The sequence below is a fragment of the Anoplopoma fimbria genome, chromosome 12 (assembly GCF_027596085.1).
Source record: "Anoplopoma fimbria isolate UVic2021 breed Golden Eagle Sablefish chromosome 12, Afim_UVic_2022, whole genome shotgun sequence".
In the NCBI taxonomy this organism is placed as follows: Eukaryota; Metazoa; Chordata; class Actinopteri; order Perciformes; family Anoplopomatidae; genus Anoplopoma; species Anoplopoma fimbria.
Window position 1 is genome coordinate 6,394,591 of NC_072460.1, and position 25,888 is coordinate 6,420,478.

General features: G+C 41.1%; 1 protein-coding gene across 1 annotated transcript; it reads right to left on the reverse strand.

The window, feature by feature from the left end:
* Positions 1 to 337: 337 nt before the first annotated feature.
* On the reverse strand, positions 338 to 24,012 carry LOC129100296 (LHFPL tetraspan subfamily member 4 protein-like). Its single transcript, XM_054609892.1, has 5 exons — positions 23,987 to 24,012; positions 20,527 to 20,936; positions 2,902 to 3,138; positions 1,620 to 1,636; positions 338 to 391 (listed from the first exon to the last, which is right to left on the reverse strand). The coding sequence occupies exons 2-5, from the start codon at positions 20,933 to 20,935 to the stop codon at positions 338 to 340; spliced, it is 717 nt and encodes a 238-aa protein (XP_054465867.1). The 5' UTR covers position 20,936; positions 23,987 to 24,012.
* Positions 24,013 to 25,888: the final 1,876 nt, after the last annotated feature.

Genomic DNA, 25,888 nt, shown 5'->3' on the forward strand with positions numbered 1-25,888 from the left:
GACATGATGGTTCTTCATTTTAGGGATTGGATTTCCACACAAATTAAAACTTTAAATACAGGAAATCTTTTCTTTCTTTTTTTCATCATAAAGGTTTTCGATGAGAGTTTTAAATGCACTGTACAGCTTCTTTTTTTTGTTGTTGAAAATATAGTTTATCACAGTTCATTTAAGTTGTCTGTTTTTTATCTTACAGAATCATGTACACTTGGTGTCTGCATTAAGATTGGGTGATATCCTGATCATTGGAGAGAAGAGAAGAAGAGCGTAGAGGGGAGGAAGAGAGGAGAAGACAGGAGAAGAAGAGAAGGAGTTGTGTCCATGGCCGTCGTTGCCCTCAGTGAAGACGCTGCACTCCGTACCTCGGCTCTCTTCTGTCCCGCACCTCGATCTGGAGAGGACAACACAGAGGATACTCATTGTTCCGATTTACCGAGAAATGAAATATCATGAGTTAACATTTCAGGAAGTTGTAGGTGAAAGAAGGCCGGTACGGTGTGGTTTGTTTGTACACAGATTGTGTTTCCTTTTCATCAACATGGATAGATTAGGCATTCGAGCTGCATTGATGTGGTGTCGGCATAATCGAAAAAAATGAGTTTCCCGACTGGGATAATTCACGTGATCGCCCCCTCAGGTCTAAACAACAACCAGGCGGCAACCTCCACAATGCGGAAGTGTCTTAAAACATGCATTCTTTCAACTGACCAGCAGGGGCATCTCCTCTGAATGCAAAAATAAGTCAGATTGTAGAGAAGTCTATGAGAAAATGACTCCTCCTGACTCACTTCTCTCTTGATTTATTCCCTAAGTAAACATTGTAAACATGAGTTTATGGTCTCAATCTCTAGTTTCAAGTCTTCTTCAATACAGCATGATGTTCATTTAGTAAATTATGGTCCATTTAGAGTCAAATAGACCGTAAAGCAGAGTATGCTTTAGGGCGGTATTACTGTGATTGACAGGTCGCTGCCGCTACCAGAGCCGTATACAGCGTCTCTACGTCACTCCTCTGCATTCCAAATATGGTAACTTCCGTTTATCGGTTGCAAAAAATAACAGAAGTGCAACAGCCGTTATCCAAGATGGCTACGGCGAAATTGTCGAACTCCAGGCTTTAAAACGGCAGTCCACAAACCAAGTAACGCAAGTGTTTTGATTTCCGTTTGGTCAATACTACACCGACTACAATCCCTTTGGAGTAAGCTTTGGTTGAATGCAGGTAAACACGTAACTTTTTATTGGGATTGAATTAGCTTGTAAACTGGCTAACTTTCTCAACTCCAACTCCAATCTCGCGTTTCATGTATTACTTATAATAATTCATATACAGTATGTCATATGTGACATCTGGGTGCTGGGTGTGTCTATGGGGGCAGATTATTGAGCGATGCCATTAAACAATAAATCACATTACTGTCTCTCAGCAATTAATGACCATACAATCTGCTGGAGATGGTTGATGATCAGGACAATAGGACCCTTTCACCGCCTCTGTGAGCCAACGAGGATGGGCACTGTATGGTGCTAAAAAGCCAATGGGGCATTGCACAGACACGTGTGAATGTGAGGTTCAAACACATACGCACAGGAAATGTAGAAAGCAAAAGTCAACTTACCCTCGACACAGCAAAATCTGCCAGGACAAAAAAAGAACAAAAGTGTTGGCATAGACACGGTGAGGCAGAAAAAAATGCATGCCTGGGTAAAAATATGAATCTGCTTATGTAAGTATGAGTTTAGCATTAACTTAATGGTAAAATATATAAATAACATTAACCTTTGTGCAGTTTTCATTTATTTAATACATTTGTTTCTCGTTGTTTTTTTGTTTTATTTTAACAGTATATTTTAAAAGAAATCCATGATTTTCTACTCATTATTGTCACCTACACAACGAGACAAATGCTTTCACGGACTGTCAATAGGTTGTCATACAGTTTTTATTTTAGCATTTGATATAAAGCAGCAAAAGAGAACATTTATTTCTGTGAAACAAATGCGAGCTTAGCATTAGATGCACTGAATGTGTAAAAAAAAAAAAAATCACTGTCAATGAGGTTAATCAGATAAAACCAGAAAGACACGCCCACGCTCTGGAATATCTCCAGTTACCATGGAAACCATCGCTGAGATTGGCTGTCGGAGAAGCGAGACATCTTATGTCACTTTTCCCTCTCAGTCTCTTTACTCCTCTCTTCTACTCTTTACTGTCTGTGTATCTCTGTGTTGGATCCATCTCTATCTCCTCTACTCTCGCTCTGGTTCTGTTTATGATGTTGCACATTGAGTCAAATCAATCCTCATGTAAGGCTTTTTTTTTATTGTTTGGCATTATACCTTTTGCTCTAGCCTCTCCACTGCCTTCTTCTGCTATTCCTTCCGTCCTCCATTTCACACCGCTAAAACAATGCATTTCAAATGTCCTGATGCAACGTCGTGCAAACTATCAGAAACCCTCCAGAGACCGGAGGAACCCCCTCTGCTCTTGTACGCAGCGCTGAGAGCAATGTGGCCAGAGTTGCAGAGGTCAGGTTGTAGTTTAGTATTTTTTTTTGACCGGGTCAAATATTTTTCACGTTAGTTGCCTCACAGTTAAAGGGCCAGTGTGTTGCATTTAGGGGCATCTATTAGCAGTAGTGGAATATAATATGTATTTTTCAACAATGCCTAATCACATGAAACTGTGAAACATTGTGTTTTCGTTAGCATAGAATGAGCCGTTTAGCGGAAGTTCAGTCAAGAACACTCTCTTTCCACTCCTTTTCATTCATAACCTCTCAGTACAGTATATCTCTCCCTGTGACTGACCTATCGCCTGATTGTGAGTGGTCACTTCAAATTAACCAACCAGATTCTGCACAGTTTCCTTAAGTTGTGCAGAATTATTCCTTCACCAACCTTTGTTGTCCATCTGCAAATCATCGAGATAGAAGTCTGTCTGCCGGTTGCCCAGGACGAAGGCCAAGAAGGAGAGGATGAGGGCGTCCAGGATGCCCATGATGGCCAGCATATAGGCCCAGCGTACGGAGCAGTCGCCCAGGGAGTACTTCCCCGTATGCTCCCCGCACATGTCCCGGATCACCTCGGCGTCCCATCCGTCGGGAAAGATCATGCAACCCAGCACCAGGCACACTCCTGCAGCAGGACACAGAGGAGGAGATAAGCAGGGTGTGGAGAGATATTCATAGTAGCATTTGACGCAGGCAGCAACCTCCATTAAAACCTGCATTATTTCTAATGGACATCTGGGGGCAACTCTTCTGATTGTATAGAAGTCTATGAGAAAATGACTCTACTTCTCTCAGGCCCCAGCAGCTCCAGCACCAGGCACAAGTCTGACCAGCATGTATTTAAGGATGTTTACATGTAAGCTATTGGTTAGCAGCATTTACTGTATGATGCAATCAGGTGGCAAACTCCGGTTCTGAAGAGTGAAGCCAATGCGGAAGTGTCTTAAAAATATGCATTCTCTTTACTGACAAGCAGGGGGCGACTACACCGGTTTCAAAAAGAATTGTATAGAAGTCTATGAGAAAATGACTCTACTTCTCTCTTGATTTATTCCCTCAGTAAACATTGTAAACATGAGTTTATGGTCTCAATCTCTAGTTTCAAGTCTTCTTCAATACAGCATGATGTTCATTTAGTAAATGATGGTCCCATTTAGAGTCAAATAGACCATAAAGCAGAGTATGCTTTAGGGCGGGGCTACCTTGTAATTGACAGGTCCCTACCCGAGCCGTATACGGCGTCTCTACAGTCCACAAACCAATGGGTGAGGTCACAATGACTAGGTCCACATCTTATATATTTATATATACAGTCTATGATTGTACACAGTACAGCACAAAATTTAGCCTCTGCATTTAACCCATCCTCGTATAAGTAGTATTGCGCAGCTACTCTACAGTGCACAGGGAGCAGTTTGGGGGTCCTTGTACAGATTATTGACCCAAGTGATAGAATTTAAAACCTACAGATCACAAACCAACCTGCATGCACTCACACCCACAAACAAAAGTGAGCGCACACAGTACAAAGCCCTTTAGGGAACTGCATGCATGCGATTTGGACACTACAACAAAAATGGTAATCTATACTTTACACTTCTGCTCATTCATCAAAGTGAGCATCAACGAGGGAGCTGATCGTGCTATATTCCCTGCTCACCAGCACTGTTTAAAGAGCAGCCAGCCGGTGCCCGAGGGGCTGTAAGTAAAGCAGTGCTCCGCCGGGAGATGGGGAACATACATGGCAGACGTCACGCTGCATCTTCATTTCCAGACCAGACATGTCTTTTCCATGGGCAACATCACTTGTAATACACATGGAAAGTCACAGCATTTTGTCCGACATGTTTTCAAGTTGTTCAATTAACTTAATAGCTATCGAGTCTTCAAACTGATGTTATCCCCTGTCTGGTGGCTTGTTCAGCAGGTCAGGGTCTGGACCTCTTAATATTATGTTACTGATACTGAGATTTTGTGCCTTCATCGAACAGCTTAAAAATTGCAGGAAGTACAGTGAGACAAAGGTCCCAGGCAAGATTTGAATAAAGGCAGGAAGATGTGATGCTTGTAGGGTCTGGAGGTTGATTGATCTGAGTATATTACCCCGGCACATTAGTGATTCCCTCTGAAGACCCCGCGTTCGCCCACCACCCATCCATCATGAGCGAATGGTGGGTGGTGAACTCATGGCAACAGATGAGGGAGGATATCAGTCACAACCTCTCCGTGCACAGCAGAGCGCCACGCAAACACGAGGAGTCGTATTTCAGGCTGAGACGCACACGGCGCTTGGAAAATGCGACCGCTCCTCCGACCGAATGATTGCAGGCGTAATGAGAGAATGTAATGGGAGAGGGCATAATGATGATAATACAGTAAGTAATGAGAGAATAGAAAAGCGATGGAAGTAATCGTCGTGGGAAATCATCCCCGTATTAGCTCATTTTATGACCTTTGTACAAGATATTAACAAAGATGAGAGCTGATAAAATCATTAACTGAGTAATGAGCGTCAGGTAACATGTTTTATGGCTTTATGATAAATGTTTCCCCATCTGGCATGAAACCCGTCAGTGTGGGCTTCCTGAAAATGTGGATGCAGAGCCACATCCTGAAAGTCGCAATGCTTCATCCTACTTAACAAATCCTTTCCCTTTGTGGTTGATATTAAATCTTGCTTTGCTATTATGTGGTGGAACAAATGCCAATTTTGTGCACCATCCTAAAAACGCACAAGGATTCAAGATGTGTTTGTGCTGTAAGCAATTCAAATCCCACTTCGGTATTTATAAAGTCCTACTCCCCCAAAGTCATTGCTGATTTCTTTGAACAAGGAAACAAGGGGTCAGACATTGGTTTCGGAATTTGGGCATCTGAAGTGCTCTGGTTTTCCACTTGTAGTCCAAGTAGTACTGACTAATCATGCTTGAGTGGGCTTTAGTTGGATACAGGTTAAAAATTTGTACATAAAGGAACACGTCGGCTATTTTCCGACGAGGATTTAGCTTTTTATGAACTTGTGAAGAAATCCGACAAATACACGTCATCTCTCAACTCCAACTCCAGTCGGGCATCTCAAGTTGCCAATGACAATGCCAATAAACAATGACCGGAGCACAGAAGAGGAGGTCATCCTGGACATCCGCTGGCTGCTATGGAACCCCTGAACTATTGCCTGCAGAGGCTTATTGTCAACAGAACGATAGCTGCTGGGTTCTGAGGTTGGTTGTAGATAAACTTGCGGGTATAGGGCAAACAAATACCTACCCTGTTCACAACCTGGTTGATTAAGTGATGGTTTGATTTTTTTCTTTTGCAAAGTGGCAGCAGACAAAATCTCAGTGATTTTCTTTTGTGAGCACAAAGTTGTCAATCAAAGACGTTTGTGTAGCTGCTTGTAACATTCATTCTCTCTGTAGATCCTTTGAGACATTGCTTCACAGAATAATGATTCCAGAGTGAATGTGTGCAGTAGGACTTTGGAGACAAAGTGGACACGTCACCACACAAACTGCACTGCGATACTTACACCAGTAATCAAATGCATCAACATTCATAACGCTGAGACGTTTTTGATTTAGACTGTGTTAAGTTCACACTATATTAGCATTGTCTATAAGATTCATAGATCAGCAACACATCTGTTATCACATCTGGCTTTTTGAATCCTTTAGGAAGCTTTTAACCAGGAAGTAACAACAGCGCTCCCAGTCACCAGTGAAAGAAGCGCCACTGCTAAAAGCTACCGATTCAGTATAGTTGGTTCTGATGTAGAGAAGACCTTTCTTCGTGTATTGCAGGGCATTGTGACAGTAATGACCACGTGACATACTCTGTGCCCAACTCTTCTATCTGCCCTTCCCCTCCATCTTCAACTCAAATGTTAAAGTGGGCACCAGCGGGCTAAAAATACCCCCCCACCTCTCAACAGCCCTTTGAAGTCATTGGGGTTTCCCCCCCCATCCTCCCTCCCCACCACTCTCTCAAGACACTGCATGCTGAACTTGGAAGGGAATAACTTCAAAGATGGAAAGAGGGGGGATCGAACAGAGATGGGAGGATGGGAGGGAGCGAAGAGAGAGAGCTGAAGAATGAAAGGGAAAAAACGAGGCCTGTGAAGAAGGGAGAGAGAAAGCAAGATGGCTAACTGCTGCTCCGCTCCATTATGCCATTTTTTTTTTCTCATCTCAGTTCTTCACTTCCCCGTCATCTCTTGTCATCGCAAGCCTTCACAGCCCATCAGCTGTTAGAAACAAGGCTTCAAAGCAGATCGCACTGATGAAAACATTCTGAAATGTGTTGCCAGGACACGTTTGGGATCCAACTAGGTAAAATGACTACAAATCAATTTATTTATAGCATCCTGAAGTTATTTATGGACTTATTACATAACCATTTTTGTCAGACTTTCTCATCTACATGTCCCCACAAATCATTGTATTCATTCTAGATACACAGCCAAAAAATGATCACATAAGAGCTCTTTGAATACCATCAGTGTGCTATATATATAGAAGTGTGAATTGTTTTGATGGGAGCAGATCTAGGCTCCACAGTATTCCAGAGCAGCTTGACTCTGTGTACACAGCCGTCACGCCATCCAACAGAGTGTCATGTACCCTGACTGGGTTACTTGATTATGGTAGTGTAATGCGCCGTAGTGCACATACAAAGCAATACATATAAATGCATGCTGACACATCAACACCACTTTCTCTCAAATGCAGACAGATGCATTCACACGCGGATTTGAATGACGATGGATCTTCAATGAAGTAAGACAAGTAAGACAATCAAGCATCCATATTGTAGCGGCTGTTCATGCCCATGTGAAAAACTAGTGTCAATGCTGAAATAAAGTGGTGGCACAGTCATTTGGAACAGTCATGGGCTGCGTCAAGAATCGCTCCATATTTGCTACCAAATGGACTGTACTTTCTACCATTCTTTATGGAATTGAAATTAATTGAAAATAATTTGGAGGAATAGTTACCATTAGCAACCATAAGCTACTAGTCATACCAGTGAGTGTATTGAATTCAGCAAGGGTTCAATTTTGTAGCTTATACATTTTAATTTGTAAGAGTTAGATTGTTTTATCTGTTAGTTCAAAAGTAACAGAGTATCGCTTTAAACCTTATTTAGATTAGCGTCACCAGTTGGCTACTTGATAACGTAGCATTAAGGCAAAGTTGCGTGCAGTTTTCATACATCTTACCCAGTAAATTAGAACATTGGTTAAATTGTTCTATATTTCGCTGTGGCTATGGTTCAACTTCCAATGGAGAATCCATTTGCCTTCTATAGTTTAAGAAAAAAGTCTAACCCATTTGAAAGTCGTTTTAAAATCCAGAAGTCTGAAGTGTCTTTATAACCAAACTGTAACCTCCTGTTCACACCATTGGCCTCCTCGTGGGAGCAGTTTTGAAGTCCACCACAGAGCAGCGGAGGGGAAAGGTGTGAACATGACTCCATTAAAAGAGATCACCATGTCCAGTCTATAATGTAATAAAGCTGTCTAGACCTTGGCCTGCTGTCCTCCATCTACAGTATCTAATGGACGGCCTCCTCTCTGATATACAGAGCTGTTATTGGACTTGGGATCGTGTGTGTGTGTTTGTGTGTGTGTGTATGTGTGTGTGTGTGTGTGTGTGTGTGTGTGTGTGTGTGTGTGTGTGTGTGTGTGTGTGTGTGTGTGTGTGGGACGGTATATTGCTGAGGAGGCACTTTACAAGATCTTGCTGCCGCCAGGGTTCACTGGCCCACTTGGCATGGAGCTTTCACCCTTTTTCCCCCTCTTTCATTCTGTCTTTACACTCCTAGTGTTAATTATATATTTTTGTTTGAATATTTTACATTGATTAATTATAGTTAAGGAATGTAGGCTGAGCTTCTGATAAATCCTTTCCTTAATAAATCTTCCAAATTGTTCGTCATTGCCCATCTTTTTTCATTGAACCATGCAAAGCAGTTTTGTGAGATAGTGAGTGATCAGTAAGCGGTTCCATCGGCCAATCCATCTCTATGAACCAACATGTATACTGAGACAACACTTTACTAAACCCTTGATTTTTGTGTTTTATTAAATATACTCGCACACAGAGGGATGAGGAGAGGAGACGGCGAGCGCAGACCGTTTGTGAAGTGTTTTTGACGCTGAATATTTCCATTGTGACCCCGCTTACGTAGGCACATCTTACCATCTGAATGATGTGCCCTTTAAACCGCAGGAAGTACTGCTCCATTGATTTAAGAGCAGGTTCTTGTTGATCAATGGAGCAATCGCTTACTACTTACCTAATGAAAGCTATGTGCCTAGCACCTCTTCATTTAAGATCAACCAGTGGGTGCACAGAAGGGTGAAAGGACATTTTTACTTACACAATGTGAATGTGAAAATGGCAACAACCATTTGTCTGAAACTAAAAAACGGTGCGCTTGTGCCTCTTGTGCTGGGTTCAGGAGGTGGAATTTTTCTAGTTGAAATCTCCAACGTCTGATCCGCATCCCAGGACGAAAACAAACGACAAAAAGTGAATGACAAATGTACACACTCTCTCTCAGCAGTGCAGGGGTCATTTTTAACGCTTTCCTGAATAACATGGCAACATATTTTGACATCAATTTACTTGCAAAACAGGTTTAACATGATCATATGTATATTTGTCTGTATATAATTAAAGTAATACATAGTAACATTGCCTTTTTAGTTGATGGTATATTGTTTACAACGGTCACTTCCATGTGCTATTTTGTGACAGGGTTTGTGAATTTTTCCTGAGTTTACAAGGCAGAACTCTGGCTTTGAGTGGCGTTCTGTTGTACTAAGTTCTAAGTTGAGTGGAACGCAGCACAAGTTTGTGCCCATATGCATTGAATGCAAAAAAGAAGTTCTATATATTGAACATGGAACATTTAACATAATATACAAATATATATAATATACACCAATACAGTGGAAATGAAGGGAGTTTTTTTCACTTAATTGAACATTTAAAAATAAATCTGTTACAACATCTTGTTCCGCAAACAATGCTCCCTGGATAATCACAGAGAGTAAAAGATGAGCTCCCAGTGTTCACAGTGAGGTGGATTATGCAAAACCTGGACTAGTTCAAATACTGAACTTGTTATTTGGGTGAACCAAATGTTCAGCTGGCACGTTACAACACAGAGGGGTTCCATCCCCCGGGGAAGAAAATCTAAGGGGGTCGGCTGTTAATTAATTGTGTCCTAAAGCAAAATTAAAATGCTGCCGTTGATCGCTTTAAAAAAAAAACGCAAAGTAACTCGAATGTATAGCTCTTTTACTTACTCATGATGAAGCTGTATATATGATTGTTTAATAGACTGAAAATACTGGAAGGGAATGATCAATCCATCTTTTTCTAAATGGAGGCACGTACAGTGCGTTTTTCCATATGGTTGCATATTAATGAGGAGCACGGATGATGTATAGTGGAGAAATTCTCCCCTCATGCTTCTACGTGGTATCAACATGCTTCAGGGGCTTTCTCTTTCTTTCTTTTGCTCCCTTTCTTACACTCACACACACACACACACACACACACACACACACACACACACACACACACACACACACACACACACACACACACACACAGTGAGTGACAACGCAGAGAAGGGTCAAAGGAATCCATTATTCAGCTGTCGGGGTATTTTTAGAAACACCCTGGTGACTTTGGAATTATTTATTAAGTGCCTGATAATTAAAACATGTACGTTTTGGTTGGGAAAAGCCGGCCAGAAATCTCAGAGAGAGAGAGAGAGAGAGAGAGAGGCAGGGATATCCCTCGGGGAACCTCTCTCTCTCTCTCTCTCTCTCTGTGTCTCTCTTTCTGTAGTTCTATATTTAACTCGACCACTGCAGCGTCTATTTAGCTCCTGCAGGAAACACATGCGCGTGGGCACGTTCGTCCACATGCGTGCACCGGCGCCGTACGCCATGTTCCGAGCATATGTACACATGGACGAACGTCAAAAACACATGCATGCCGTTTTTACACGTTTGGTAGTGCAGGGGGAAAAAAAGAGACTAGCTCCAAACATTCTCATTAATAATTCAACCCTCACACCATCATGGACACATTTAACCGCTGTCTTCCCCGCTTACATGAACAGACGCATTTGTGGCCACGGACACACACAAACACACACACACACACACACACACACACACACACACACACACACACACACACACACACACACACACACACACACACACACACACACACACACAGGAGCATACATACAGCATTCACACACAAACTTATTCACTCGTTGTGTTTCCCTCACTCTCGGTCGTCTCTCCTCTCTCTCAAACAAGCACACACACACAGCCTATATGCTCTAGTCGACTGCTTTCTTGTTGCAGTTAGACATGTACTGCTGTATACTTCTCACTGCTTTATAAGAACGAAAAAATGGACACGGTTTGGTGGTCTTTGCGCACATTTGTGAAAGAGTGAGAGAGCATCAAAGAGTTCTTTACTTAAAGCAGGTATCAACCTCCAGTTCTGCCGAATGAAGCCAATGTGGAAGTTTCTTAACACTTGCATTCTCTTTACTGACCAGCAGGGGGCGACTCCTCTGGTTGCGAAAAGAATTCTGATTGTATAGAAGTCTATTAGAAAATGACTCTACTTCTCTCTTGATTTATTCCCTCAGTAAACATTGTAAACATGAGTTTATGGTCTCAATCTCTAGTTTCAAGTCTTCTTCAATACAGCATGATGTTCATTTAGTAAATGATGCTCCATTTAGAGTAACATAGACAATAAAGCGGAGTACGCTTATGTGGACAAAAGTGGTAGAGCACCAGTCTCCATTTGGATAATCTCTTGTTTTACTGGAGCAGGGTCTGACAGTCCTGTCCTGTTCAGTCCTGGTTCTGGGTCTACCATGCCTCCCTTCTTGAGAGTCTCCCTGTTTAAGCCAACACCGGAGTTGGGTTTTTAAAAGGGTAAAAACAATAATGCCACACTGAAAATATTGTAATACAAGTCCATAAATATTATGATTAAAATATACTAAGTACCAAAAGTGCAGAATGGCCCATTTCAGAATACTACATAAAAAGACAAAGCATAAGAATCATGGATGCTTTGGTTGGGCTAATTTTAACTATTTTATATACTGCTGTGTAGCTTTATCCATAATAATGCATCATGTTTTTAATTGGGTGAGTTATATTTAGTTTGAATAATCTGACTCAGCAAAGTAACTAGTAACTAATGTCAATTAAATGTTGTTGAGTAAACAGTACAATATATTCCCTGAGAAATGTAAAGGAGTAGAAGTAGTTCAAATTTGTATTTACGTACAGTACTTGTGAGTAATTGTAATTAAGCTACGTTCAATCACTGGTATTTATACACCTCCCTCTATAAGGAATCATTTCATTTTGGACCATTCAACACTTTAAGACCTTCGTCCAATAACGACGTTCTGCACCGACCCGGGATGTAGTTTAACCCTTCATGTAGCGAGGCGCAAAGCAAAATGTGTGATGTTCAGGGAGACGTTTGCAGATAAAGAAAGAAGGGACTTTTGATGTGTGCTTGTTTCTGAAACCATGAAATCCAACCTAATGCCTGTTGGACCAAAGCACAATGACTGCAGTGAAGTCAAACATAGGACTGATATCGCATTGCTACTATATTAAGTCAAAAATGTGTTTCCAGCACCTCCAGAGTGCCTGCATTTATTGACCCGATGTACAAGTTTTTACTCCCCAAGAAGACGAAAGTCGTGTGTGCAACAAAGTGTCAGCAGTAAGATCTAAGCAGATTTTCAGTTCTGCATTTCTTGGAGTCGGAGCTGCTCTGGGGGCATCTAGCTTCTGGTGTGGCGCCAGTGGCTAATAATATGACATATGGTTGTGAATATTAATGGCAATGTGGACTGAATGTGATGAATGCAGAAAAGTGAGTGGGCCACTTGAAAGAATAGAACAATTGTAACTAATAAGTACATATAATAGGGTATTATAAGCCATGATAAGTTACATCGAGTGTTACTTAACAGATAAATCAGAGTCAGTCCAAGTGTCACTGCTTATTCACAGATATGTTCCCACTAACTTACAACAGCAGTGATTTGTTCTAAAGGAATCCATCATTTTCCGTTCAGCTGATGCTGTATACCTTCAAATATCTTTATCAATATCCATGTCTGCGACAGGACAAGATTTTGGTTTTGAAAGGGTTTGAGCGTAGTTTTCTGTACTGATTAATCAAGTTTGAGCGTACTTTGGTTGGTAAACAGTATGTGTTTGAAGCAAAAAGAGGTGGAACACATTGCGCGAAATGCAATCGTTTTATGACGATTAAGCCTTTTAGTAATCCTTTTTTTTTATTTGTCTGCATTCATATGCACATATCTGTTTAAAGAGATAAGTCCTAGACGTCATGTCTAAAAAGTTGCTAATCGGTCTATAAACAATGACCAGCGTGTAGAAAAGGAAGATATTCGCCCAGATATGTCGACTGTCTACACCAGAGCCCCCAAAATATTGGCCCAAGACGCCAAATCGTCTTCAGATCGATAGCTGATTCCGAGACTGATTTGTAGGTAACGACAGAGGTGGACAGGCTGATGGCAGAATAGCTTTGTTTGTTTTTTAAGATTTTTCTCATATTGTCAGTGTTACTGACTTTTACTAGTGGTTTACAGCCGAGAAACAAGTAGCCATGCACGGCAATAATCCACACAGTTATTGAACGTCAAACTTCAACAACATCAGCATCACTTCGGCACTGAATAGAGCGCGAGCCAGGGTTCAGACTTTACCTATAAACAAGATTTCACAAAGAAACAGAGCAACAAAACACAACATCATCACTGTCAACTATTTGACTACAGTATGGATGACATCAGCGTTATTCCCAGTTTAATCCTAACTAAGATTGGCAGAACACAAATCCCACCATACGCAACGAGCTTCTCTGTTCTCTGTCACTCTCGCTAAAATGGAGAAACACACCAAACAACAAACTGTGAACAAGTTGGTGTCCAGTTGGAGATGTTCCGTTTCATTCTGACAAACCTGCCCATGGCTTTGAAAAAAATTTGACGGAAGAACACGTTCACCATGGCTTGTCTGTCTTAGAGAGTCTGTGAACCTGATTTTCTTCTTTTATTTGCAGTAGTTCAGCCATTGTAGACTGTAGCATAGTATCCCTGAAAAAAAATACAAATCCCAGCGACTCTTATTCAAAAGGGCGGATGGATATATGTCTAATTAACAGAATTCTGCAACCTGTAACTTAATTTTGTTAAACTAAGAAATACTTTTTCACCAAAACAGAGTGCACTACCTGCCCCACCATCACCATCACACTAGTTGGTGAACATAAAGGAGCAATTTTGCAGCTGAGAGACAGATGTATCTCTCAGGAGTTGGTGGAGACCAAAAATAGAGCTAAAAGCGAGTGAACAGTGCATTTACTTTTGTCAGGTGGCCACAAAAACAACTCTGTGCGAATGATAATGTTGTTCTTTGGTGGTGGTGGTGGTGGTGGTGTATATAGGGGACTGTTTTGTTTATTTTAAAATATCATGTGTTTTCAGATTGTTCAGCTATCCCAAAATGGCCCCAAAAATGTATGATTTAATAGCTTTAATAATATAATGCCAAACATGATGTCCAATCATTTTAGCATTCATGCCCTCTATTCCTCCAAGTTACTATTTCCATCTTTTTTTCCCCTATTGCTTTTATACACAAATACACGCGCACACACTCAAACCGACCGGTCTCTTACAGGTCGTTTGTCCCAGGACAGCTCCTCCCCTGAGCCACGGCCATGTCCTGCTTAGTTCTGTTTAATATTGCAACAGACAGGGAAAGACATTAAGGAGAGATGGAGGCATGAGCTGATGGTCGGAGAAAGAGAGTCATCAAGCTGCAATGGCTTGTGGGCCAGTGAGCTTTCCCTATGGTACATCAGTTCTGCTGGAGGGTTGGAAGGAAACGATACGAACCATCAACGAAGAGGAGACGGGGGAGGAGAGAGAGAAGATGGGGGGAAAGCAATATAAAGACACAAAACAGACCCGTCTTTTCTTGTAAATTCAGTCTCTTACACTAAATTAATTTTGTTGAAAAGGGAGAATTGAAATTAAAGCTTGAGCAGTTTTCCCAGGAGCATTTCTTTTTACCACCGAATTAATCTAAATCCAAGTAAAGGTGCGAGCGGAGAAACTCTTCACAGACCTTGGGTGCTGTTGGGAAATCTAGCCCTCCTCTTGTTCTTTTCCTTTGAGGAAAATTGCTGCTTAGTCAAGAGTCTAAGTGTAAAATGAGTCCATTATTCAATGTCCCATGGCGGTGTGACATAATTTGCGGAAGATATGAGGAAATTCACCTCTTAGCAGGTTGCTGTCGATTCGTTAATAACACAATACAATCCCACTTTTCCTCGCCTCGCTGACCTCTTTATTGTTTACAAATTATTGGGTTTTCCACTTTTATTCTTTCTTATATTAAATCATTTCAGTGGTAGCTATTGTTGCTTCTTCATTCATGTTGTCCTGTATCACATCCATCACACCCAGTGCCAGTTCTGCTCCTCATCCCGTCATCTGATCTTCAGCAACTCCCTTTAACACCACCGCCAACACCACCAGTGTGTCTAGACTCCAGAGGGACTATTCCTGATCTGACCACAGCATCATTACCCCCCTTTGATATACTACGTCACCATGTAGTCTAATCACCAAAGACTCTTCGCTTTTCATCTTATCATGCAGGTGTAATACATTACTATTTTACTCTAAATGAAATCTCTTCTGATTGAACTACAGTTTGTTTTGAAAAGACAGTGTATGCACGTAACAAGTGTATATTGACATCTTGTCTGACGCTAGAGGGGTACGTAGAGCGCCATAGTTTGAAGCGTAGGGCCTTGACCAAGCTGCTGTATTTGACGAGTTGGGAGGGCAAACTTCAGGCTGCCATATCGAAGGATAGGGTGCGCTAATCATTTGAATATGGCAATAATGGCGCAAACTTTCAGACTCCATCTCCTGGAAGGTATTCATGGTGTTGCACTTGTTTGTACACATAAAAAAAATGACAAAAACTGTTGTGTCAAAATTGCTAACTGGTCTCTTACAGCATTTGTATCAATTCCTACAAAAAACAACGCAGCGTAATTCCTAAATATCCCTTGTTTGTTCTCCATGTAACCTTGAACTAGGAAGTATAATGAAAGCTATATGGCTTTTATATGGCTTAACTTGCGTACTTCAGTAATGGCACTTCCGTGGTCTTTTTAACCAAAATGTAATCTATCCCTTAACCTTACTAAGTAGTTTTTGTTGCCGTAAAAAAAAGTATTTCATGCTCTCTTCCTAAACCTAACCAATTGGTTTTGTTGCCTTGACATGAATGAGCTTCCTGTGATGACGGATGTTTATTTTGAAAAGACTGTATGCAAGTAACGAAAAAAAAACTTTTTATAAGATATCTTATGAACTGTTGTGTGAGGAAACGTTGAAAAAATTGACAAAAGAGAGCATGAGAAAGAAGTTTAAACCCTGTCCAGTTAGTCCGCCATCTTTGTGACAACAGAAAAGCCCATATGTAGATAACCCGGAAATCTGACTTTGTGATACCTTTGCTGCAGCGTGCATGGTTTCTGCTGGTTTAGTTGGGTTTTTTGTAAACTCTTTCCTTGGCTTGGTTTTGCTTCAATGTCCAGGACAATAATAGTATTAGTTTAGTTTTTAGTAAATACCCACACTCTTTATTGGCAAGTGTTATGAGTGCCATTATATAGTCCTTTATTAACCTTATGGGCCAACTTTTGCCCATTTTCAGCTTGTGGAAGCCAAGACACACTGTGTTACTCGGCTCTGCCAAGAGGTCTGCGCCCCAGTGATTTGGCCTTGGTTTCAATCTTACATTTGAATAAGCCAATAAGTCCCAATAGTTGACCGCAGGATTGATTTAATTTGGCGTACTTGATGCTGAGTTTCCCAAATTTGGAGAACCACTCACCTAAAATTCTGACATGTAGCTACGCCAGTAAAACCGCTGTCCTATGTGGATGGTAAAACTTAAATGTACTTAAAGCTGACATGAGGATGAATGGATAAGGATATTTTCATTGGGTGAACAATTATGTTTTACCTTCCTGTTGGAGAAGCATACTAGCTGACCATCACATTCTGGGACCCTAACGGCTCCCTAATGGACACTCTTGGTCCATTTGGCATAATCTTATCCACTGCCGGTCCAAATTGGCCCTCGCTGTATTTGCTGCGGTATACTCGGTCACTGCGCGGTGCCAGGAGACCTGCCGCTACGCCCAGCAGGGCAGAGTGGATGATTAAACTATCATCCCCCTACACACACACACACACAGACAACATGCTCCACACAGTCGGTAAAACCACGAAGGCCCGCCCCCTCTGCTGCACAGAGCGCTGTCACTTGTTAACTAGTTGGTTCATTAATATTGAACGTTTTGCGTGTCCATAATACACCAACTTTGACAGCGCAGGTCCTCGGGTCCGGTGCAATACACCTGCCAAGTGGGAAGTAGATCGGATGATCGGTTCTGGATATATGCAAAGGACACACAGACAGACAGACAAAGATTTGTTGCTTTATAGTTAGATTTCTTGATATGAATAAAATTTGAATGACGCTACTCTTCTAAGTCCCTCTTCACCAAAATAACATCTAAAAATATGAAACTCAACTGCATACTACTTACTTTGTACTTTTACTTCTGAGAAAAACGTGGTAATACTACAATTACCTGAAAGAGATATGTTACTGGTTACGTAGCAGATTCAGATTTTACTGACGAAATATCACAATTATTGTTATTGAAAGCTCCATCTTCCTCTCTTCATTGAAAAAAATTTAACGCAAAACTTTTACAGTGCAGTATAACTAGTTTCACCACTAATAGTTAATAGTTTTACTTCAGCTTAAACGCTTTGAGTACTGTTAATAAAAGTGTATATTTGTCACTTTATTAAGTTGTATGTTATGTTTTTTATGTTTTCATTCAAGAATTTACCGTTTAAATTCCCAATATGTGTTCAGGACTTACAAATAAATGCCTTTTGGGAAATTTGCTGCCATCGCTTTCGGAGATGTGACGGAGTCGCTTGAATAGTCTTTATCAGTTAAAAGTATCTTCTCCTTGAACAGCCTCAACAGTCAATTGTTATGTTTCCATACGACAAAACTGCATCATCAATAAACATATGTCCTCCTGGATTACATTTGTTTTTTTGATGTATCACAACTACTTTTGGAATTATTATTCGTGGATGTCTGTGTAGAGAGGAGGAGGGGGTGGGATCAAACAAATACAGGACTATCACCCAGGAGACCGCTATTTGTGTCCTGTGTGAAACTAAAAAAACAGCTTTAATGTTACTTTAAAATGTTACCTGCATAATTTAAGTTACATAACAAAACCTACACATTTTCAGTCAAGCCATAATCTTTTACTAAACGTAATCGAATAGTTTTGTTGCATCTATTCACATCTTTGCCCTGACTTTGTATGTAGTTATGCCGTACAAAATAATTTGCTTCGCGTTTGGTGTGAACGCCATTAAATGCAGGAATTTTACTTGTAATCGGGGCGTTTTATGCTGCAGCTTTGCTTCTTAGCAAAGGATCCAGCGCTGCGTTTTTCACCCACGGTCTTGCTTGATTAATGGGTTTGTGTAAAGACCTGGGTTCAATTCCTGTAAAGTCATGAAGATTTATAGAAAAGAAAATCTGTACCTCTGCTATTCTGTCTGATTCATGCTGATTGTAGAGCACCAAACCCTTTCGACACACTCGGCAGAACAGAGGACGGAGTGGGCAGATGAGGATGAGGAAAGAAACAATACAGGAGGAGAAAAAAAGTGCTGATCTCCCTCTCTCCCTCGTTCCCTCTCTGTCTCTCCATTCCTCTCTCCCTCCCTCTCATTTAGTAAGCTGACTGTTTCCGTACAGAAAACTGACTCCTACGCTATTCTGCCTGGCCTATTTATCAAAGTGATCGGCGTATGAAGGAGTCGGATACGCACAGGAGGCTCGCTTTAAGTGTGTGTATGAGAGAGATGGTGATACGTGCTGTTCCGGCTGCTCAGAGGTTAAGTCTTGCTGACGTGGTCATTTTTACTCTCTCGGTCATGAGACAGCCGTGGATACAATTTATTTCAGCCTTTTTCCAGAAAAAGCAGTCTTGCATTTTGTTGCCAACAAATCACTCGAGATCAGCATAATTCTGAAAAAGACAGTAGCAATAAATCAGACCAAAATACATAATGTTCCTGTGCGGGTTATTGTGAATAATCAGTCAATATGAGCATCTGAGAGTCTTTATCCTGAAAATAAAACTTAAAATAGTCAGAAAAGAACAGCTTAAGTAAATGGTGGATCAATCAATTAGATGCTCGTCAATCAGCTGCAACATTTTTTTTCAGAATCGATTTGTCGTTTAAGTAATTTTTCAAGCAAAAATGGCAACAAAAAAAAGATTGATTCCAAATTTCAGTATTTGCTGGTTTTCTGTGACTGTAAACTGAACGTCTTTGAAAAAAAACATTATGTCACCATGGGCTCTGGAAACTTGTGATATACATATTTTCTATTCACTTTGAGTAATTCATTTATTTTATTAATTTATTTTAGAGTGTTTGTGTTTACCGCTACAGTACACAATAACATTTAAAGACGGACTATTAGTATTTACATATACAGTACCAGTCAAAAGTTTGGACACACCTTCTCATTCAACTACTTTGAAGAATCTAAAATATAAAACATATTCTGGTTTGTTGAGCATTTGTTTGTTTACCACATAATTCCATATGTGTTGTATATAGTTTGGATGTCTTCAATATTAATCTACAATGTAGAAAAAAACCATTGAATGAGAAGGTGTGTCCAAACTTTTGACTGGTACTGTATATGTAGAAATATATATATATAGTTTTTGTTGTTGTTGATAATGTATTGTTGTTGTTATTATATATTCAATCTTCTTAAAATATGTAGTCATCAATATTATGTAGTCATATTTTACGTATATTCATTTTGTTTTCTGGATAATATTGTTAAATCGTAATATCATATAGGTTGAGGCTTCAAATAAGCACAGTGGGGTGATATTATGTATCTTATTTTTTCATAGTGCAAAATGAACTTAACCAAACCAATTATTGGTACAATAAGTGACTAACCATCCATATAATGTTATACCTGGTGTAATATAACCTGTTTGCTCACACAACGTACATCTCCATTCGGGTCTTACAGCTCTGGCACCTGCACAAACCTAAACGTGTAAACGTTAAACTTGTCACCATCGCTAAAGCTATACTGTCCGTGAAGGTAGCACTGTAACCAGCCCGCGAGAGCAGGAGACAAAACGTCACCAATCTACTAAAAAAACCACCTGGACCAGTCAAAAGTTTGGTCACACCTTCTCATTCAACTACTTTGAAGAATCTAAAATATAAAACATATTCTGGTTTGTTGAGCATTTGTTTGTTTACCACATAATTCCATATGTGTTCCTTCATAGTTTGGATGTCTTCAATATTAATCTACAATGTAGAAAAAATAAATAAAAATAAAAATAAAGAGAAACCATTGAATGAGAAGGTGTGTCCAAACTTTTGACTGGTACTGTATATATATATATATAAATCAATATATATGTATATATATATAGCTTCTAGAGAACTACACATTTTGGTGGATTCAGGGGCTGAATGTAGCAGTGCATTGTGGGGAAAGTAATTATCTGATCAATCTGGTTATTGGAAAGGAGAATGTATTCATAAAAACAATGCTTCTAGTGATAATACATCATCAACACTCAAGGTGCGAGGTGGCTACTCGTGCAATTAAACTGGGAGGGGGTCAACTGAGTTTAGGATGGGGTTTCCCCCCTTCATCAAAAAGGTCTTGATTATTGTATGTAGTCTGTGCTAAGTGAACTGGAAGGTGTTTCCTTACCGCACAGGAGCTGCATCCAGGCGCAGGTCTTGTAAACGGTGGAGGTGTTGCAGAAGAAGAAGAGCGCCATGCAGGCGATGCAGCCGAGGATCAGCACCATGGAGAGCAGCACGAACACCGCGGCCGCCTTGAAGGCGCCGGACGGGATGGAGCCGAAGTCGGCGAAGCTGCCCGAGCAGGTGAGCTCTCGGTTGGGCGACGGCCCGGTGCCCACGCAGTAGTGGAAGAGGCCGAAGTAGCCGGCCTGCGGCGTGCTGACGCTGTCGCCGATCCAGTAGGGCTGGATGAACACCACCACGTTGACGATGGCGAAGCAGATGGTGAAGATGGCCCACAGCACGCCGATGGCGCGGGAGTTGCGCATGTAGTTGTCATGGTAGATCTTGGAGGCTTCTTGGGAAGGCAACATGTTTGGTGTTTTTTTTTTTCTTTTCTCTCCTTGTATCTCTCTTTCCACCCCCAGTCCTCCTGCTTTTTTTTTTTTTTTTTTTTTTTTAGAAATGCCCCCCCTCAGTGCCCAGATATGTCCTTCTATAGATATGAAAACCCCCCCATCCCCCCCCACACACACACACTTTGGCTATCTCTTGTGTGGCTGTTAAAGGCTATTAAAACAGGCCGACATAACCACACGGTCAAACATGGTAAAAGAAAAGAAATGAGTGAGGGGGAAATGCTACATTGAAGGAATACACACACACAAAAAAGAAAAACCCAACAACCCCATAGCCTACCTACACCACTAATGAATAATTGACCGAGACCAGTGATTCAACATAGCCGTCTGAGGCGCGCCTCCTCGGGGCTTACACCATGAATGATTGAGAACCAAAAATAATCCATCCAAACAGGATTTTCTTTTTCTTTTATTTCACAGTGGCCGGGCGGGTGGGTGGGTTGTGTGTGTGTGTGTGTGAGGTGAGATGAGGTGAAGGGGTGGAGGGGTGGAGGAGGGGTGTGGGTTAAAGCTGCCTTCCTTCCTCATCCATCAGTCCAGATCCGTCTCCAGGATGTCCTCTTCTTCTTTTCTTTTTTTTTTTTATTTACCATCCGCGGGATGAGGACGCGCCGGCGGTGGATCCTCGTTGGTACCGTCACCGAGGCATCCGTAGGGGGGGGGGGGGGTTCCCCTTTTTTTTTTTTTTTTTCTCTCCCTCCTCTGCTCGCCCCTCAGCGTCCGCGCAGCATGTGTGTGTGAGGGGGTGAGGGGGTGAGGGGGTGGGGGGAGGAAAAATAGAAACGGAATGAAAACCAAAAGAGGGGGGGAGGAGGAGAAGAACGAAAGAGAGAAAAAAAAATAGGTTTTCAACTGGAGCCCTTTGTCAAATTGCAACAGTCCTTCCTCGTAAATCCGACATCCTCCACCGCCTCGACTCCATCACCAGCATGGTCCTGTTTGTGTGTCTTATCCAGCCGTATCCAGTATGTCTCCTCTCTCTCTCTCTCTCTCTCTCTCTCTCTCTCTCTCTTTCGCCGTCCTCCTCCAGCCCTCTCTCTCTCTCCTCCGGAAGATGCTGATGTTGGACTGATGACAGCGACTGAGCGCGGTTCACGTACGCGCAGCAGCAGCAGCAGGAGGAGAGAAGGGGGATTGAAGCGCGTCTCCGCTGACTCCCTCACGTTTTGGTGACGGACACGCGCGAGAAAGCCTTAAATGTGAGAAGATGCGCGTTCACTGTGTGATGGAGCCAATCCTGAAATCAAAAATACTTCTGGCCCTTTTATATTAACAGCATATTGGCTGCTAATTGGCAAATGCAACGGTGCTAATAACTGCTGTATTCCTTTCAGTTCAATATACAAATATGTGAAATGAACAATAATAAGTGGAAATGTCAAACGTTTTGATCTTTTATTTAGTTCCTGTAAGTCGCTTTGGATCTTTTCGCTCCATAAGCATATGGAGAAAAATAAAAACCTCATGGAAACCACTTGTACGGCGCTTCTTCCATGGCAAACGCGTAATGTTGTTGCGCGTGGTTAACAAGGGATGCCGAATAAGTAACCATTGATGTATACTTGTTGGTGGAGGGTTTTATATCCCACCTCCACTCACCCCCAATTTGGTTTGGGATGGCAGTTCATATGGTGGCCACCCCACGCGAATGCGCGAACTGAGTGCTAGTGGGTGGTGAGAGGGTGTTGGAGCCAGATTGGAATTGGGTCGTCCACTGGAAGGCATGAATGTCTGCAACAAATTTTGGTTCCAACCCGTCTGGTAGATCTTGTTATATAACACAGGATAAGTGATTAAACTTTGACCCATGGTGGTGCAAGAGAAAAGTCAAGTGCAATACATGGACTATCAATGGAAGTAAAAAATGCCATGGCAACTTATCATGTAGCTGTTGAGATATTTAAATCCGGACCAAAGTGGAGGACCAACCAACCGACATCGCCATGTATGGAGTCACGGTGCTATCAGGTGTAAATATTCTGGTGAATCAAATCAATCCCTTTTGTGATCATGCAAAAGAAAATGATCAGAAGATAACGGGTAAATACTATATAAATTTGAAGAGTGTAAAATGAGCGCACTTTGAATCTACGAGTTACAATGTTGGCCATCCCCATCTTGGTTTTTGTGCAACCAGAGGTGACGCAAGACTAATTACAAACACTGAGTAAGACATTTTTAGGGCAACCGAAATATAACAATTAACTTTCATGAAGTGAAATACACTGTGAAAGGTTGAAGTTTTAAGAGAAAACTCTCAGACTGGACAACGCTGTGGTGGTGACATGTCAATCACCAGTTAGCCCCGCCCTAAAGCATACCCTGCTTTATGGTCTATTTGACTCTAAATGGACCATAATTTACTAAATTAACATCATGCTGTATTGAAGAAGACTTGAAACTAAAGATAGAGACCATAAACTCATGTTTACAATGTTTAGTGAGGAAATAAATCAAGTGAGAACTACTCCTTTTTCTCATAGACTTCTATACAATCAAACTTCTTTATGCAGAGAGTAGCCCCCTGATGAAAATTAGAGAGAATGCAAGTTAAAGGCATTTTAGCATTGGCTTCACTTTTCAGACCCGGAGGTTGCCGTAACTGCACATTGATGGCAAAACTGGGCCAAGACTGGTCTGCAAAGGAGTGTAGGCTTCAGAGGTGGAACATGCAAAGACTTTAGCGTTAGATGATCACTATGGGGCTCAAATTTGGTCCTCAAGTAAGTTGCATTTTAGTTTGACTAAATATAACGAGTCAGCGGGATCTCAGAGGACCAAAAGCACCTTCCCTCCTGTCTCCAGATTCATGCTTGGCAGTTCGTACATAAATCAGATTAATGATGCACAAGCTCAATTCTTCCTGTCTTACCTTCTGGACGTGCTGTCTCGCTTCAAACACAAGTATCACATCTGGATGCTGTCCAAACAAACATGTATTTTTGCCCTCTTACTTTCCCTGCACTCATACTATCTTTCTTAAACCCCGGGGCCTCCTGTCATCTGTTAGCAGCAGCAGCAGCAGCAGCAGCAGCAGCGGGGGAGTTGACAAGCTGTGTAAGTGTGTTCCTGTGTGCCTGTATTTTCATGTGTGCATGTAGTGGCGTGTGGGGATTCATGTGTGTGAGCATGTGTGTGTGCTAAAATTGGCAGAGAGAAGGCAAAAAGGTGCAGCGTGGCTGCTGAAGTGAAGACATGTCAGCTGAAGAAAATAGGCTTGCACACAGCGAGGGGACGCCTCTTGGGGGGCGAGAGGCGTTTTCAGAGAGAAAGAGATTTTTGAATTGTGTGTTTGTGAATGTCAGTGTAAAAATAGTCATAGGCAGGCCAGCTTCATATTATATCAATTGCTGTTTATAATACACATTTGAAGTCCTCTCAGTATGCATGTTTAACGCAGTATTTCCTACCACGTTTCAGTGCTGAGATGGAAACATGATCTTGTGTTAGGTTGTCACCTGCTGGCATGTCGATGAACTGCCAGTGTGTTATGGAGGGAAATGATCCATCTTAGAGCGTCTAGAGTGCCGTTACAGCTTTATGCATTTCCTAAAACAGCTCATAAGATGCAGAAGATAAGGCTCACAACAATAAATCACGTCAATAAATCCAATGAAAACAACTGAACTAACTAAGTGCATCAGTGTGTCTCTCAATACTTTGACTCCCTATCCATTCATTCCTTTTATACTAATAGATTTTTAGTAAGATATATCAAGCTTTTGGCTATGCACACAATCCTTGCAAGTATGGTCAATTCATTCTTGGTTATAGTTTTTGGAGGGATTTGTTGACAAAGGAGAAGTTAAAACATATCACCAGACTTATCCTTTAAAGGAGACACATTATGCAAATGTTCACGTTCATACTTGTACACTATTTGGGATTTCTACTAGAACATGTTCATGTGCTTTTATGTTTAGAAAACCCATCAGTTTTGTTATAGTGTCTGTCTAAATGTACCTGTAATCACCCTCTGTCTGAGTGCTCTGATTGGCTTGTGAGAAAAGCACAGGGTTCCCGCTCATCCTTAAACTATTTTTAATTAATTCATCTAAAAATAAGTCCTTTTTATTAAAATGTCTTATATCAATCTTTCAAAAGTCTTAAAAACGTTTTTTTCTGTCTTTGCAACTTAATATCTCGAAATAATTGGTAACATTTAATACATTTAATCCCTCAACATTTCTTTTTACAATCAACACATGATATGATGAAGGCACTTGCAAATGACAAGGTAGTACAACATCTAAACCATACTTTGGTGTTTAATTTTTACCTCTTTGCTAAAGATTTTATTAAACATGTTTAGTTTGGCCACCAATTTAACATGTTATAATGTTGTTATACCATGAATTTTGCAACTTACTTTACATGTATAATGTAATCCACTACACAGCAAAACTTCATTCTGTTGTTCATGTTCAAGAAAATCAACTTGGTGTTCTCTGAATGATTCAGATGCTCAAAGTAGAAGCTAGAACTGCTTACTTCGCAAACTTAATCTCTTCCTCAAAGAAAAATCCAAAGGTTTTGTTTGACACAATTAATAGAATTGTTTCACCGTCTGTCTCTACAATACCATGTTTTTCTAATGATGACTGTAACAAGTTTCTTATATTTTTTATTGATAAGGTAATGGCCATTAGGTCCAGTATTCAGCCTGGGACTTGCTCAAGAAACTCTAGCTACTCTAATTCTCCTACTGTTCTGGAGTCTTTCCAGCCTATCAGCCTACAAGACCTGATGGCCTTAATTAAGAAAACCAAGCAATCATCTTGCCCTCTGCCGTAACATCTATCGTTAATTCATCATTGTCTACCGGAAGCATCCCATGCTATTTCAAGCATGCAACTATCCAGCCTATTTTGAAGAAAACAAACCTAAATCCAGCTTTGCCCATGA

Excerpts from the sequence above, each read along its gene's own strand:
- LOC129100296 (XM_054609892.1), bottom strand. The coding sequence starts at position 20,935 with ATGTTGCCTTCCCAAGAAGCCTCCAAGATCTACCATGACAACTACATG. Across the intron at positions 3,139-20,526 it reads CTGGATGCAGCTCCTGTGCG|GAGTGTGCCTGGTGCTGGGT; the intron begins GTAAGGAAACAC and ends GTCCTGCTGCAG.